General features: G+C 51.2%; 1 protein-coding gene across 1 annotated transcript in view; it reads left to right on the forward strand.

The window, feature by feature from the left end:
* Positions 1–16562, forward strand: part of LOC122542691 (MAP/microtubule affinity-regulating kinase 4-like) — a 45302-nt gene that overhangs the window by 21538 nt on the left and 7202 nt on the right. The window contains exons 7-11 of the mRNA XM_043680670.1: positions 259–378; positions 2195–2294; positions 3551–3663; positions 5830–5989; positions 7675–7898. Coding sequence (XP_043536605.1) covers positions 259–378; positions 2195–2294; positions 3551–3663; positions 5830–5989; positions 7675–7898 — 717 coding nt within the window. The remainder of the gene's footprint in view (positions 1–258; positions 379–2194; positions 2295–3550; positions 3664–5829; positions 5990–7674; positions 7899–16562) is intronic.

A 16562-nucleotide genomic window follows, 5' to 3' on the forward strand; every position in this document is an offset into this window, starting at 1 on the left:
ACCTCCCCCTCTCCCTCAACCCTCTTCCTGAAGCCCCTTCCCCTTCCCCAAAATCCCTCCACTTCCCCCCCTTTCCCAGAATCCCCTCCACCTCCCATCTCCCTAAAAAACAAAATGCTCCTTGCAAACTCTTCAGTCCCAGGTCGTTCCCATTGGCGAGAGGCCTCCAGTCGTACTGTGTTCTGTCATGTACCTGTCCGTCGCCCTGGCGATGGCTCCTTCCTTAAAGGTTTGTGACAAATGTGGTTGTCTCTGCAGGAGCTGAGGGAGCGAGTGTTGAGGGGGAAATATCGAGTGCCCTTCTACATGTCCACGGACTGTGAAAACATCCTGAAACGCTTCCTTGTCCTCAACCCAGCCAAGCGAGGAACCCTGGAGGTAAGCTCGCTTTCATCCTTGAAGAACTCTGTGCACTGTTTCTCCCATTCACTTGTGGGATGTGGGAATCACAGGCTGGGCCCAGCATTTATTCCCCGTCCCTAGTTGCCCCCTTGAGAAGGTGGGGGTGAGCTGCCGCTTTGAACCGCTGCAGTCCGTGTGCTGTGGGTTGACCCACAATGCCCTGAGGGAGGGAATTCCCGGATTCTGACCCAGTGACACTGAAGGAACGGCGACGTATTTCCAAGTCAGGGTCGGGAGTGGAGGGGAACTTGCAGGGGGGTGGTGTTCCCATGTATCTGCTGCCCCTTGTCCTTCTAGATGGAAGTGGCCGTGGGTTTGGAAGGCGCTGTCTGAGGATCTTTGGTGAGTTTCTGCAGCGTGTCTTACAGATGGTACATACTGCTGCTACTGAGCGTCAGGGGGTGGATGGGCTATTATATCAGGGAAGCAGTGTCACTGGGCTAATGATCCAGAATATTCCTGGATTCACAACCCACCCAGAGCTGCTGATGGAATTTAAATTCTGAAAACAACTCCGGATTTGAAAACTCGTCTTGGTTACGATGGTAACTGTTGTAAAACCCCATCTATTAGGGAAGGAAATCTGCCAACCTTACCCAGTGTGGCCTGTATGGGACTCTAGCAATAGGGCTGTCCTCTAAAATGGCCTGAGCAGGTCCCTCGTTTCAAGGGGCAACTAGGGACGGGTAATGAATGCTGGCCGTGCCCAGTGATCCCCCCAACACTTTAGGTGCGATGACTAATCTCTTACTGTCCAGTCTCTCCATCATTTTTCTCCCTCCGGCTCCACAACCCTCCGAGTGTCTGCCAATACTGACAACGCCCCCCCCCCCCCCCGTCCTGGGTTTTGATCACTTCACCTTGAATTCCATCCCTGTTCCCTCTCTGCCTACCCTCCTTCACATCACCCATTGCAACTCAAACAACAGAGTGTCTCTTTATGGGTCTGTGAGGGGTCAACCCACTCGGGAGGCTTGTTGGCGTTTGCTGCGTTAAAGGCGCTACACCAATGCAATTTATTTTCGGCCAGAAGGTTAGATCGTAGAATCCCTACAATGTGGAAACAGGCCCTTCGGCCCTCCAAGCCTGAGCCGATCCAAACCCACTGTCTAAACCTGTCACCCAATTCCTAAGCATCTGTATCCCTCTGCTCCCCACCTACTCATGCATCTGTCCAGACACATCTTAAATGAATCTACCGTGCCTGCCTCTACTAGCAACACATTCCAGGCACCTACCACCCTCTGTATAAATCTCACTCAACCCCATTTCCCTTCCCTATTACTCTACATTTACCCCTAACTCAAACATCCCTGAATACGATGGCCAATCCACCCTAACCTGCACATCTTTGGATTGTGGGACGAAACCAGAGCACCCGGAGGAACCCCCCCCCCTCCCGCACGTTCCCCTCCACGCACCACCCTGACTTGGAAATGTATCACCATTCCTTCAGTGTCGCTGGGTCAGAATCCTGGAATTCCCTCCCTCAGGGCGTTGTCGGGGTGGGAGGCTGACAGTGGAGTATCACCGCCATCTTCTCAAGGGGCAGTTAGGGACAGGCAACAAATCTGGCCACGCAGGCACGGGGAGAATGTGTAAACTCCACACAGAGAGTCGCCTGAGGCTGGAACTGAACCCGGGTCCCTGGTGCCCGTGAGGTAGCAGCGCTAACCACTGAGCCAATCATGCCAACCCCACCAGCCTCCCAAGTGGGTTGACCGTGGCTCAGCTGTTGTATGCTGGGTCAACGTCGATGAGGTCAATGTTGACTTGCCGTCTCTCTCCACAGCAAATCATGAAGGACAAGTGGATAAACGTCGGGTGTGATGGTGAGGAACTCCGACCGTACGTGGAGCCAGAGCAGGACCTGGGCGACAACAAACGCATAGGTGAGGACGAGACCCTCGTGCATTGTTGGCCATCTCACCCACTCCTGTGGTTAAACTCTTCGATTCTGTGCTTACCCCCGACTTGGTGGCAAAGACCGCCAATCCTGTCTGGAGAGGATTCCCTCAGGTGGGCACGAGGGTGCCAATGGGTACTTGAGGTAGCAATAAACGATGGGCAAACCCATCCTTCACGCCGTGGTTCCTGTTTACTATTCCTGGGGATTTGGACTTGGCTGGCCAGATTTGTTGCCTGTCCCTAATTGCCCTTTGAGAAGATGGCGGTGATACACACTGTCAGCCTCCCACCCCGACTACGCCCTGAGGGAGGGAATTCCAGGATCTTGACCCAGCAACACTGAAAGAACAGCGACACGTTTCCAAATCAGGGTGGGGAGTGGAGGGGAACGTGCAGGGGGTGATGTTCCCCATGTATCTGCTGCCCCTTGTCCTTCTAGATGGAAGTGGCCGTAGTTTAGGGGAAGGAATTCCAGAGCTTGGGGCTCAGGCAGCTGAAGGGACCACCTCCAGTGGTGGGCCCATTGGGATTGGCGGTTGGTCAAGAGGCCATAATTGGAGGAGCAGAGAGATCTAGGAGGAGGGACCTTGGGGTGCAAGTCCACGGTTCCCTGAAAGTGGCAATACCAGTGGATGAGGCAAAAAAAGGTGTACTTCATGCTTACGTTCACCGGTCGGGGCACTGAGTATAATTTTGACAAGCCGTGTTGCGGCGTCCATTGAGTCCTGACGTGGGACTCAAGCCTGAAACCTCCATCTCCAGAGGCGGGAACACTACCCACTGCACCACAAGAGCTCCACTGAGGTCAGTCGATTGGACACATTGAAGGATGCAGCTGGACACAGACGTGAGAGGAAACAGGAACAGAATAGGGCGAGGAGGAAGCGGGCATGGAGCTCGCCCAGGGATGGCCCGAATGGCCTGAGATCTGCCCTGTAGATTCGACGTGAAAGTTTGGGATCAATGCCTGAGGGAGTGTCTCCTCACAGATCCTGCTGAATAACTTACAGATAATACCAGCAATCGGAGACAGGCCTGCGGCCTAGAACCAGAGGCGGGTTGTGTTTTGGTTGGTTGGCGAAGGTAGGGGCACGTGGATTAGCGACAGGAGAGTGGAGCGGGGTGCGAGGTCATTGATGAAAGCTCCTGGGACGTGCTGAGGCAGGGTTGGGTACTGGAGGGGTCCCACGGCGTCTCGGGCACTCACCGACTCTCTGACTGTCCCATTTGCTCCCTGTAGAAGTGATGATCGGAATGGGATACACGAGGGAGGAGATTAAAGAAGCCCTGAGCAGGCACATGTACAACGAAGTCACTGGCACCTACCTTCTGTTGGGCAGGAACAAAAGCGAGGTAAGGACTAGACGTTCTGGGGCTGGGTGTGGGACGGGGGAATGTAACCACGCCGTGGCGGGGGAGGGTGGGGCTGTTAGTGATATTCCCGTGCTCTGGCGGGGGTTTCATTCCCGCTTTGATGAGCGTTGGTTTGGGGGCCAGGATGCGAGCGCGGTAACCGTAAATCGAGAGGGCGCGAAGAATGAGGTGGGCATCAACGGTCAGCGTTTCATCTTGGGGTCATGGACTAGGCCAGACCCTCCTTCCCCGCCCCCCAATATATTTTAAGAAGGCAGCCCCAGACCCTAGCTTTAGTTTAAAAGCAAAAGTGAAGTTCTGTGTCCCTGAGGCGATGCGACTGGTGAAACTCTTGGGCTAAACACAATTTATTTAACAACTGTGTCAAAAATACAGCCAAGGGCAGAGGAATTTATAGAGTCATAGAGATGTACAGCACAGAAACAGACCCTTCGGTCCAACCCGTCCATGCCGACCAGACATCCCAACCCAATCTAGTCCCACCTGCCAGCACCCGGCCCATATCCCTCCAAACCCTTCCTATTCATATACCCATCCAGATGCCTTTTAAATGCTGTAATTGTACCAGCCTCCACCACTTCCTCTGGCAGCTCATTCCATACATGCACCACAGCCCCAGCCTGTCCAGCCTCTCCCTGTAGCTCAAACCCTCCAACCCTGGCAACCTCCTTGTAAATCTTTTCTGAACCCTTTCAAGTTTCATTTGGAATAACGTTATTGAAAACTTAATAGATACAGTCACTGTCCCTATACGGTAACACCCCGTAAACAACATCCCTGGGCAAGAAGGCACATTCAGACACGTACAGTTCTCCAGGGCAGGAGGGAAAAGGATGGCGAGAGAAAATCCAGGGAGAGTAGCAGCCCGGAGATGTTCACCAGAGCTCCCAACCCTGTTGGGATCCCAGCAACTTCGGATGCCACTCAGAAATCCTGGTCTGTGAGAGCTGACCACACCCGTTCAGGTGGTTTTCCAAAATCCCAAGGCCTCCCGAGCTGTTCACGAGACCCCAGACAGCTCTGCGCCTCTGCCTTAAAACCTCACTTCGGGGGAAAAAAACACCAGGACAAAATAACCTCTTGAAAAGCTACAACATTGTCACGTACACAGCCTAGACGCCACGGTGGCTCAGTGGTTAGCATTGCTGCCTCACAGCACCAGGGTCCCCGGTTCGATCCCAGCCTCAGCCAACTGTCTGTGTGGAGTTTGCACATTCTCGCCGGGTCTGTGTGGGTTTGCTCCGGTTTCCTCCCACAGTCCAAAAGATGTGCAGGTTAGGGTGAATTGGCCATGCTAAATTGCCCGTAGTGTTAGGTGCATTAAGTCAGAGGGAAGTGGGTCTGGGTGGGTTACTCTTCAGAGGGTCGGTGTGGACTTGTTGGGCCGTAGGGCCTGTTTCCACACTGAAGGGAATCTAATCTAATCTTATCTAATCAAGCCCTTCGAGTACAAAGTTTTGCTAAGACTGAAAAGGTGAGAAATACTTAAAGTCCATTCCCCCCCCACCCCACTCCAAGACTAACCAGGAATGAGCAATAGATGTTGCCCTAGCTAGTGACACCCATGTACCATCAGTGAATTGTTTGATCTAAAGAAAGTGACCTGATTACATTTGGTCTCATCCGAATGTAATGGCTGGGTCATTCCTGGGAGATCCATCGAGATGTCCCTTCTTCTTGAATGTTATTTACCCAGCAACTGAACTCTGTGGGTCCAGGGTCACAGGTCAGCTGAACCAGGGTTCCAAAAAACAATTGACCCTCTCCCTCAGCTGGGTATTTCCCCAATCATCCGGAAGCTTCCCTCTTGCAAGCCACGACTTGGCCAGATCTTTCTGATACTGATTGATCGATGAAACCACGGGGCGCACTTTGACCTCTGGCCTTTCCGGTTCGGTTCCCTAAGCAACCATGAGGCCCCATTCCTCTTCTGAGTTAATGGCGACACTCTGGGGATTGTATTCAGACCCGATGGCTGGAAGCAGCCCAGGCAGGGAGAAGTTTTGAGGTGAATTCCTTCCCCCACACCCAGACTGGTTGTTGTGGGAGAAGGATCCAAAATGGCCGCCCACCAACAGGCGCCTCAAGCCAGGTCTCCATTGTCGTTCTGCCATCTTTCTCCCCCCCCCGCCCCACCTATTCCAGATGGACAGCACCGACTCACATTCGGGCAGCAGCCTCTCGCTGGCCAAGGTGCGGCCGAGCAACGAACTAAACACCAGCACCGTGAGCCAGAGCTCGACGCACAGCAGGAGCCAACGCAGCTCATCCACCTACCACCGGCAGCGCCGCCACAGTGACTTCAGTGAGTACCATGCGGTTTCAGTGGGTATGGCCTGGTTTTGGTAGGTACGGCCTGGTTTTGGTAGGTACGACCCAGTTTCAGTGGGTACCACTCGATTGCTCGCAGTACACCTGTCTAGCGATGGATGGAGGGAAAGCCAAGGTGAGGTGTGGAAGGCCCCATTTCCCTTAATACAAAACACTTCATTCATTTTCATTCAGATAGTGCCTTTAATATACATAATTCTTTGAACAGTAAAGGGATGAAGGGTTGTGGTGAGAGGTCGAGTAAGTGGAGCTAGTCCCTGATAAAGATCAGCTATGATCTTATTGAATGGGCGAACAGGCACTAGGGGCCGGGTGGCCTACTCCTGCTCCTAGTTCTTACGCCCAGGGAGATCCCAAGGGCCCTTCCCACCTCTCACTGGGAGGGCAGTGGACCCGATTGGGGTGAAGGGTGGTAGGCTATTTGACCCGTTGCCATGGGAAACGGAATGGGATCTCAGGTGGAGGCAGTGCAGGAGGATCACTGTTCGAGAGGTGAGGGGAAAGAGCTGCACTTTTATAGCGCCTCTCAAGGGGGCCTCGACGCCCTTTTCCGACCAATGAGAGTTCGCTGCTCTCTCATCGTTCCCTCTTCTCTGCCCAAGTGGCCAATTGGCGCACAGTAAGTTCCTCGTGAGAAGGTGTCAATGAGCAGACCGTCCGTGTTTATTGTCGAAGAATGAATTGGTTGGCCCAGGGATGACTCGCTCACTCCAGGGGCAAGGGAGAGGGGCATGGAGCCACTGGCTCTGGGGTTTGACATCTGTGTCTTGATCTGCTGACTGTGTGGCACGCCCCCAGTACCGCACTGCGAGGTGTCATCTGCATCTTTCTTGATATATTCAAGTTCCTGTGTGTGATTTGTATGAGTCAGGAGTGTGATGGAATACTCCCCACTTGCCCTGGATGGGGCCTGCTCCAACAATACTCAAGACGCTCGACACCATCCAGGACAAAGCAGCCCCCGCTTGATTGGCACCACATCCACAAACATCCCCCTCCCTCCACCCTCAGTAGCAGCAGTGTGTACCATCTACAAGATGCACTGCAGCAACTCACCAAAGATCCTCAGGCAGCACCTTCCAAACCCACAGCCACTACCATCCAGAAGGACAAGGGGCAGCAGATACATGGGAACACCACCCCCTGCAAGTTCCCCTCCCCTCACCATCCTGACTTGGAAATATATCGCCGTTCCTTCAGTGTCGCTGGGTCAGAATCCGGGAATTCCCTCCCTCAGGGCATTGTGGGTCAACCCACAGCACACGGACTGCAGCGGCTCAAGAAGGCAGCTCACTCCCACCTTCTCAAGGGGGGCAACTAGGGACGGGCAATAAACTCTGGGCCTAGCCAGTGACACCCACGTCCCATGAGTGAAAAAAATAAACTCCCTCCTGAGCCAAGACCTGGTCGATGCTAAGACTTATCCCCACACCCCCCCAGTCTCTTGCTGAACCCAGGCTAGGGGGCTTTATTGGTGGGGGTTCAAGTTACACAGCCCTGGGGGCTGGTTTCGGGAAGTGGGGGGGGTCCCTGCTACCCAGCGTTGGGGGCTGGTGTAGGGGTGTAGGCGTGAAGGGGGGTGGTATCTGGCTGGGACATTGGGGTTCCAGTGGTAATGGCTAACAGGAACATGGCGGTTGGTTTCCCCCCCACCCCCAGGTGGACCGGCCGCCCTCCCCTCTCACACCAAGCGGAGTCAGACGAGTGCGGCCGCAGCGGCGGCGGTGGTGGACGGTGAGCTGAAGGAGGAGCGCACTCCGTCCCGGAAAGGAGCGTCCAGCGGCCGGGCTGGTGTCCCTCCGTCCAGCCCCATGGTCAGCAACGCCAGCAACCCCAACAAGGCCGAGATCCCGGACCGCAGGAAGGTGACCGGCCCTGCCAACGTGAGCACCGGCTTGGGGGGGGGGGGAATGGGGGAGGGGGAGAGAAACATAGATTGTGGACCAATTGTAACAGTTTTCTCTTTGGCTTTATGATAAGAGGAGCATTGTTTTTCAGGAAATGTCAGTGTAAATTCGTAGCTGGGACTTGACCGCGCTGCACCTTCTCCAAGATCACGTGAACCTACCTTTGCCTTTCTGTCTTCAAAACCTTCAAGGCTGCCCAAAACACTTAATGTAAATCCGTCTTGCCCAGCTAAATCCCCGGCTGTGTTGGCTGCCATGCCTCTGCTAGACAGGGTCAGAGGGGTCAAAATCGATTTCACAGGCCACCTGGTGAGCCCCGGCCGTGAACTGACTCAGACAATTTTTGTCAGAGCTCTGGCGGCCTTACCTCCCAGGGCTAGCCCCGGCTCGGCCTGCCATTGCCACTCGTGAATATAAGGTGGCAAAGCTATCGCGGAAAAAGGCCAGAGTTGTTGACCCTGTTGCCTGACCCCTTCAAACTTCAGCACAATTTTTCTGGCAGTTACCGTGGTGACTGGGCACCCCAAGCTTATCCTAGTTACCACAATAAAAAATATAGGAGAAAAACAGTTTTTTTTTGTTTTTGCAACCTACCGTGTGGTAATGATTCTGAGCAGGAACTTGGACTGCTCTCCACCTCGCCAGCGCCATCCTCAATATTATATCCAGTAGTTGTTTTCTCGTTAATCCAGTACATTAATTCACCCCCAAGCACACAAAAGATGATTTGATACATGTGCGACTTTTATTTTCATTTGTACTGATACACTTCACAGTAAGAAAATGAAGGCATTGAACTTTTAGCTTTCCTGTTACAAGTTCCTTTAATGCATCGTGGAATCTGTCCTTCCGGCAGCAGCTGATCCACACCTGCTTATATACACATCCTTCAGAATAACATGAGACATAACAGTGAAACAATAGAAAAATGTGCTCAATGAGGCAAACCATCGCACTCCTGCATGCAAAATGTACCAGCAGAGTTTAGGATGCGAAGTACATTTTATCCGCAGTAGAGCTGGTGAATATCATCTACAGTTTAAATATGAAGAGACATTTTGCTACTTTTTAGTCACTTTATTGTAGCAATAAGTTCAGGGGGGGGGGGGGTGTGAGTGCGAGGCAATGGTGGGGGGAGCGAGTGGGGGAGGTCACGAGTGAAAAATGGAGGGAGAAGCCGGGTATCTGCCAGCTGGTTAAACATGGTGATGTGTGAGGGAACAACTACAGTCAGTTCCAGAGAGGAGCCAGACCAGACCCGAAACACTAACCCTGTTCCTCTCTCTCTCTCTGTGCTGAGGCTGTCAAACCTGCTGAGTTTCTCCAGCATTCTCGGTGTTTGTTTCAGATATCCAGCATGTGCGCAATTTTGCTTTAAGCCCCACATCATTGATACCTTCAGCTCAGCAATGAGAGGAAATCACTCCCTCTCCCTTTTCACATTGATCCTGTGTGCATGTCTGTGTGCGTCAGTGTGTGTGTGTGCATATGTGTGTGTGCGCACTTGTTTCCCTGTGTCTCTGTGCATCCGTCTGTGTGAGTGTGTGTGTGCACATGTGTGTCTCTGCGTGTATGTGTGTAAGACAGTTTCAAACTTGATATCACCTTCTGCCTGACTTCATTTTGCTGAAAGTTCAGTTCTCAATTGTTCTCTCACCCTGAACTCCTTGAGCAGCATAAGACATAGCAGTAGGCCATTCGGCCCATTGTATCTGCTGCACCATTCAGTGAGATCTGATCATCCTCACTTTTCCCTTGACTCCCTTACTGATTAAAAATCTACCTCAACGCCGAATAGACGCTAACGACGTATCGTCGCCAGGCCTCGGCAGTGAAGGATTCCAGAGACTGGCTACCCCCTTGGAGGAGAAATCACTTCTAATCTCTGCCGTCAGCCCAGTCCTCAGAGCCCTCTGTGTTAACGGCATCTACAGATTTGTTACCCTGTAGTTTCTCTTCATCTACCCAACATGGGGGCGGAAGGAGGTCATTTGGCCCCCTTTGGTAGGATCATGGCTGCTTGGCATGTGGCCACAGTTACTGTCTGTTCTCCTTAATGTCGTGGGCCTGGACTTTGATAGAGTTGGAGCTGACCATAATGATACTGGGGGCAACAGACATGTAGATTAAAGAAGGCATTTGGCACACTCTCCTTCATTGCTCAGACCTTTGACTATAGGGGTTGGGACATCATGCTGCTGTTGTACAGGACATTAGTGAGGCCCCTTCAGGAGTACCATCTGGAGTTCTGGTCACCCCGTTGATATTATTAAACTGCAGAGGGTTCGGAAGAGATTTACCAGAACGTACTGGGAATGGGGGGGTGGGGTGGTGGGTTAGAGTTATAGAGAAAGACTGGGACTTTTTTTTTTCACTGGAGCGTAGGAGGTTGAGAGGTAACCTTGTAGAGGCTTATAGAATCATGAGGGGTGTAGATAAGGCGGATGGTAGTTGTCTTTTCCTTAGGGTAGGGGATTTCAAGACAACGGGGTACATTAGTAAGGTGAGAGGGGTGAGATTTAAAAAAGACATGAGGGGCAAATTTTTTTATACAGAGGTTGGAAAGAACTTCCAGTTCATGGGGATAGTTACAGCGTAGAAAAGATGTTTGGATAAGGACATGGATAGGAAAGGTTTGGAGGGATATGGGCCAGGAGCAGGCAGGTGGGACTAGTTTAGTTTGGGATTATGGTCAGCACGGACTGGATGGGCCGAAGGGTCTGTTTCCTGTGCTGTAGGACTCTATGGAGAAAGGGTAATCAGGATGTAATTGAAATCTGGAGAGAGATGGGCCCTTTTTTTGACTAGTGTGATTGCCTCTGTCTGGCCCCAGAGGGCAGTTAAGAGCTGACCCTGTTGATGTGGGTCTGGAGTCACACGTAAAGCTGACCGGATTTAGGATAGTGGCTTCCTTCCTCCCGATGGATGGATTTGTCGTTGAAACCTGCGATTGATTCATTTCTCCCCCAGTGACGTCCATGGTCTTTCACTCAAACACAAGTTGCCGCCCCCACACTCACTCGATTTAGCAGCACTGTTGAGTCATCTCATTATGATGCTGAACATGCAGATGGAACGATGGCCACCCCCTCACAATCTCAGCCACTGTCAAAAGATGCCGTTTCGCCAGGCGACATCGGCTGGTCGTGCTCTGAGGCCGCTCTCCTCCCAACACGTTTGGGAGGGGAACAGGATTGAGATGTAGAAGGTCCTGAGGGACGTAGGTAGGAAGAAACCCCTCCCCTTGATGGAGAGATCGATGACCGGGGAGGGGGAGGTGTCGGATTTGAGGCATCGGGCAGGAGGTTTAGACGGGATGTGAGGAAAATTATTAACGAGGAAAACCAAAGTTGCTGGGAAAGCTCAGCAGGTCTGGCAGCATCTGTGGAGAGAAATCAAGAGTCAGCGTTTCGGGTCCAGTGACTCTTACTCAGAACCAGACCCAAACCCGTTGACTCTGATTTCCCTCCACAGATGCTGTGCCAGGCCTGCTGAGCTTTTCCAGCGATTTCTGTTCCTGATTTTAAGCGTCTGCAGTCCTTTTGGTTTTCATTTGGGGAAATTTATTTTCACCCAGAGGGTGTTGGAAGTGTGGACCACGTTACCTGTGAGGGTCGGGGGAGGCAAAATCATGGGATCCCTGCAGTGTGGAAGCAGGCCATTCGGCCCATTTGAAGTCCACACCGACCCTCCGAAGAGCATCCCACCCTACCCCTGTAACCCTGCATTTCCCATGAATCCCTCATCACACAGTAGATGTACTTGGATGAGCATTTAACCAGGGCTGTGGGCCAAGTGCTGGGGAATGGAGTTAGAGTGGCTAGGTGTATGTTTTTGACTCGATGGGCCGAATTGTAGATCTTCCTGAGATGAGGGAGAACCATTAATCCTGTCAAACAGGGAGTGAGCCTGTGGAATTCCCTACAACTGGAGGTTGAGTGTAGTCAAGGATGACATCAATATGTCCTCAGATGGTGAAGACACCCAGGGCTGCGGGGAATATGGTGGTGAGATGGAGGATCAGCCATGGTCCTACCGAATGGCTCAAAGGGCCGAATGGCCTACTCCTGGTCACTGTGTTTCCACAGGCTTTTCCAATCCAGGTCTAGCCTGATTCAATGACCTCTCTCCACACCAACCTGCCCGGGCCTACCTGCCACCCCATGGGCAGTACCATCTGAGGGCAGGAGGAACCTCCAATAGAAACTGTTCCCTCTCTTCACAGATGCCCCCTGCTGCTTGTCCAGCCGTGTTTGATCTCCCACGACTCCATTAGGCCACGAGCTCTTGTCATAGGGCCATGCAGCACGGAAACAGGCCCTTCGGTCCAACTCATCCATGCTGACCAGATATCCCAATCTGTCCTAGTCCCATTTGCCAGCATCTGCCCCTCTAAACCCTCTCCTGCTCCTTCCTTCCAAAGTTAATCACCTCAAATGTCTCAGCGTGAAACTTGAAAAACCGGAAGACCTGCAGATGCTGGAAATCGAAAACAGCAGGAATTGCTGGAGAAACTCAGGGAGGTCAGGCGGCATCTGAGGAGAGAAAGCAGAGTTAACGTCTCAGTTCTGGGGAAGGGTCTCTCGACCTGAAATGTTAACTTTGCTTTCTCTCCACAGATGCCGCCAGGCCTGTTGAGCTTCTCCAGAATTTTCCCGTTTCTGTTTCTACATTACATTTGATCTCTCACTTGTTTGCAGATGACCCAAAGATTGGTGGAGTAGCAGAAAGCATAAGGGACTGTCAGAGAATGTAGGGAGACTAGAGAGTTGGGCGGAAAGGTGGCAGATGGTTTTCAATCCAGACAAATGTGAGGTGATGCATTGAGGCAAGACTAATTCTAGAGCGAATTATACAATGAATGGAAGAGCCTTGGGAAAAGTTGATGGGCAGAGAGATCTGGGAGTGCAGGTCCATTGTACCCTGAAGGTTGCTGCACAGGTGGATAGAGTGGTCAAGAAGGCAATATGGTATATTGAGTATAAGAGCTGGCAAGTCATGTTAAAATTGTACAAGACATTGGTTCAGCCGCATTTAGAATACTGTGTACAGTTCTGGCCGCAACATTATCAAAAGGATGTGGACACTTTGGAGAGGGTGCAGAGAAGGTTTACGAGAATGTTGCCCTGGTATGGAAGGTGCTAGCTATGAAGAGAGGTTGAGTAGGTTAGGTTTATTTTCATTTAAAAAAAAGGAGATTGAGGGGGGACCTGATTGAGGTTTACAAAATCAGGAAGGGTATAGACAGGGTGGATAGAGATAAGCTTTTTCCCAGAGTGAAGGAATCAATAACGAGAGGTCACGGGTTCAAGGTGAGAGGTGGAAGGTTTAAGGGGGATACACGCGGCAAGTACTTCACACAGATGGTGGTGGGCATTTGGAACGCGTTGCCAGCAGAGGTGGTAGAGGCAGGCACGGTAGAGTCATTTAAGATGTGTCTGGATAAATGCATGAGTAGGTGGGGAGCAGAGGGATACAGGTGCTTAGGAATTGACCAACAGGTTTAGACATTACATTTTGATTGGCTCAGGCTTGAAGGGCCGAAGGGCCTGCTCCTGGGCTGTAAATTTTCTTTCTTTGCCCATTCCACCTGGCTGTGACCTTTTTGAAGATTTAAACAACACTCCTCACAATTCACAATGCTTCCGAATTTTATATTTTCTGCAAATTTTGTAATTGTGCCCTGTACTCCCCTGACCGAAGTATTACACCTATAACAGACAAAAACAGATACACAACACTGGGACGGCTCGGTGGCTCAGTGGTTAGCACTGCTGCCTCACAGCGCCAGGAACCCAAGTTCAATTCCAACTCCAAGCGATTGTCTGTATGGAGTTTGCAAAAATGAGTTTCCTCCCGTACTCCAGAGATGTGCAAGTCAGGGTGGATTGGCCGTTGGGAAATACAGGGATGCTCTTCGGAGGATTGGCTGTGTTCAAATTGTGCAGGGATGTGCAGGCCAGGTGCATTAGTCAGGGGTAAATGGAGAGTTGTAGGGAAATGGGGTCTGGGTGGATTACTCTTCGAAGGGTCGGTGTGGGTTTATTGGGCCGAAGGGCCTGTTTCCACACTGTAGGGATTCCATGATTATGACTGACTTCTGAATGAATCTCCCAAATTTCAAATCTAGTGGTGATCTCGCTTTTGTACACATCCTGTGCCACTGAAGCCTTGTATTCCCCGCTCTGTCTGAACACCCAATGATCTGTATGTCCTTGTGTGGTGTGATTTGCCTGTACTGCACACAAAACAAAACTTTTCACTGTACCGAGGTACAAAAGTGACAACAATAAATCAATTCAAGCTGCCCGTCATAAACAAGGGGAGACTGTGACACAGCGGTGATACCACTCTAGCAGTATTTCCAAAGCCCCAGACTAAATTTCTGGTGAGACAGGTTCGAATCCAACCAAGGCAGATGGTGAAAGTTGAATTCAATTCAAAATACAAAATAAAATTTGGAAGTAAATCTGATTGTCATAAAAAGCCATCTGGGCTGTGAAAGGAAATCTCTGAATCCTGTGGCCATCCATCATTCCGAACGCAGTGTCAAAGCAGGAGACCCGACCGTTTGTAGATATTTTCCAATCAACTAGTTCAGACACACCCTCTGGGGCCTCCTGGCTCAGAGATAGAGACATTACCCACCACACCACCATGCCAGTTTGTATTTCAGCTCTGAATAGCCCATCCTCTCCCTAAAATAAAGGACTTACCATCTCCATAGAGTCATCCAGCACAGAAACAGACTCCACTTTGAAGGAGCTACGAACCTGCACCCCAAGGTCCCTTTGTTCAGCAACACTCCCCAGGACCTTACCATTAAGTGTATAAGTCCTGCTCTGACTTGCCTTTCCAAAATGCAGCACCTCACATTTCACAGAGTCATTCAGCACGGAAACAGACCCTTCGGCCCAACCAGTCCATGCCGACCGGCACGGTGGCTCAGTGGTTAGCACTGCTGCCTCACAGCACCAGGGACCCGGGTTCGATCCCAGCCTCAGCCAACTGTCTGTGTGGAGTTTGCACATTCTCCCCGTGTCTGCATGGGTTTGCTCCGGTTTCCTCCCACAGTCCAAAAGATATGCAGGTCAGGGTGAATTGGCCGTGCTAGATTGCCTGTAGTGTTAGGTGCATTAGTCAGAGGGAAATGGGTCTGGGTGGGTTACTCTTCAGAGGGTCGGTGTGGACTGGTTGGGCCAAAGGGCCTGTTTCAACACAGTAGGGAATCTAAAAATAATTACTAGATTAATCTAGGATATCTGGTCGACATGGACAAGTTGAACAAAGTGTCTGTTTCCATCTGACTCCCACCTGCCTGCTCCTGGCCCAAATCCCTCCAAACCGTTCCTGTTCATGTTCTTAACTAAGTGTCTTTTAAAAGTTGTAACTGTCCCCATATCCAGCACTTCCTCAGGAAGTTCATGTCACACACGAACCACCCTCTGGGTAAAACATTTGCCCCTCATGTCTTTCTTAAATCTCTCTCCTCTCACCTTAAAAGTGTACCCTGTAATCTTGAAATTCCCCATCTTAGGGAAAAGACAACTCTTATCTATACCTCGCATTATTTTATAAATGTCTATCAAGTCACCTTTCAACTTCCTAGGCTCCAGTGAAAAGAAGTCCCGGCCTATCCAACCTCAAACCCTCTGTTCCTGGTAAATCTCTGCTGAACCCCCCTCCAGCTCAATAATATCCTTCCTAATTAATGTTCCTTGTACTTGCGAGATAAAAGTCACACTTTTCTTCTGGGTTTAGTTGCATCACATTGTTGTGCACACTATAATCCGAACATCATACCCAAATATTTCCTTGAAATTCTACTCTGAAATCCTGTCCTGCTTTGTGCCACAACAAATGCGGTGCATTTGGAGGGAGAACTCTGTGGTGAAACTGTGTGGTAAAAAATCCTCGGGTTCACTCATGTCGCTGGGGGAAGGAAATCTGCCGTCCTTACCCAGTCTGGCCTACACACGACTCCAGACCCTCAGAGACTTTGTGATGGCCTTGCGAGACACTTGGTTGAGGGTCATGAGGTGGTGAGAAATAAATATAGGCCTAGCCAGCGATGCCATGAGCGAATTTTTAAATCTCTTTTTCTCTTTGCGCTCATCTCATGTTGTAGCGCACGGTCTCCGTCTACCCATCTCCACCCGATCGTAGAGGATGTCCTTGGGATTGTTCCCCCATTGGTCGCCGCACCAGTGTGCGTGAAGTTTTCATCGCTCTGGGTGACGGTCCCTGGCGTATAAAGCTTGCTGTCCTTTCCACCTTCACATCCCGTGTCACGGAATTTGCGCCAACCCTGTAAAGTGCCATGTCAACATTTCTGACTTGGAAGGGGGAGTAACGCTGCCCAGTTGGGTTGTGGTTCTGGCCTCCTGCCAACAGGGGGTGCAGTGATGCAGATTGTTCACCTCCAAGTGGCCACCACCTTTCACTGATGTAATTTTTGGGGGTGGTTAAACTTGTTTATTTGTCGAGACCTTAAAACCTGTTGTTTGGTTCTTGATTATTCCCTCTCCCCTTCCCCATTCCAAACCCCCCAACGACTGCCCTTTTGCGCCCCCCCTCCGAAAATCCCTGACCAATCAGTAACTGCCTCAGTAACAAAGAGGATTGATGAGGGCAGAGCAG

Source organism: Chiloscyllium plagiosum, chromosome 41 (genome assembly GCF_004010195.1).
Source record: "Chiloscyllium plagiosum isolate BGI_BamShark_2017 chromosome 41, ASM401019v2, whole genome shotgun sequence".
NCBI classification, from domain to species: domain Eukaryota; kingdom Metazoa; phylum Chordata; class Chondrichthyes; order Orectolobiformes; family Hemiscylliidae; genus Chiloscyllium; species Chiloscyllium plagiosum.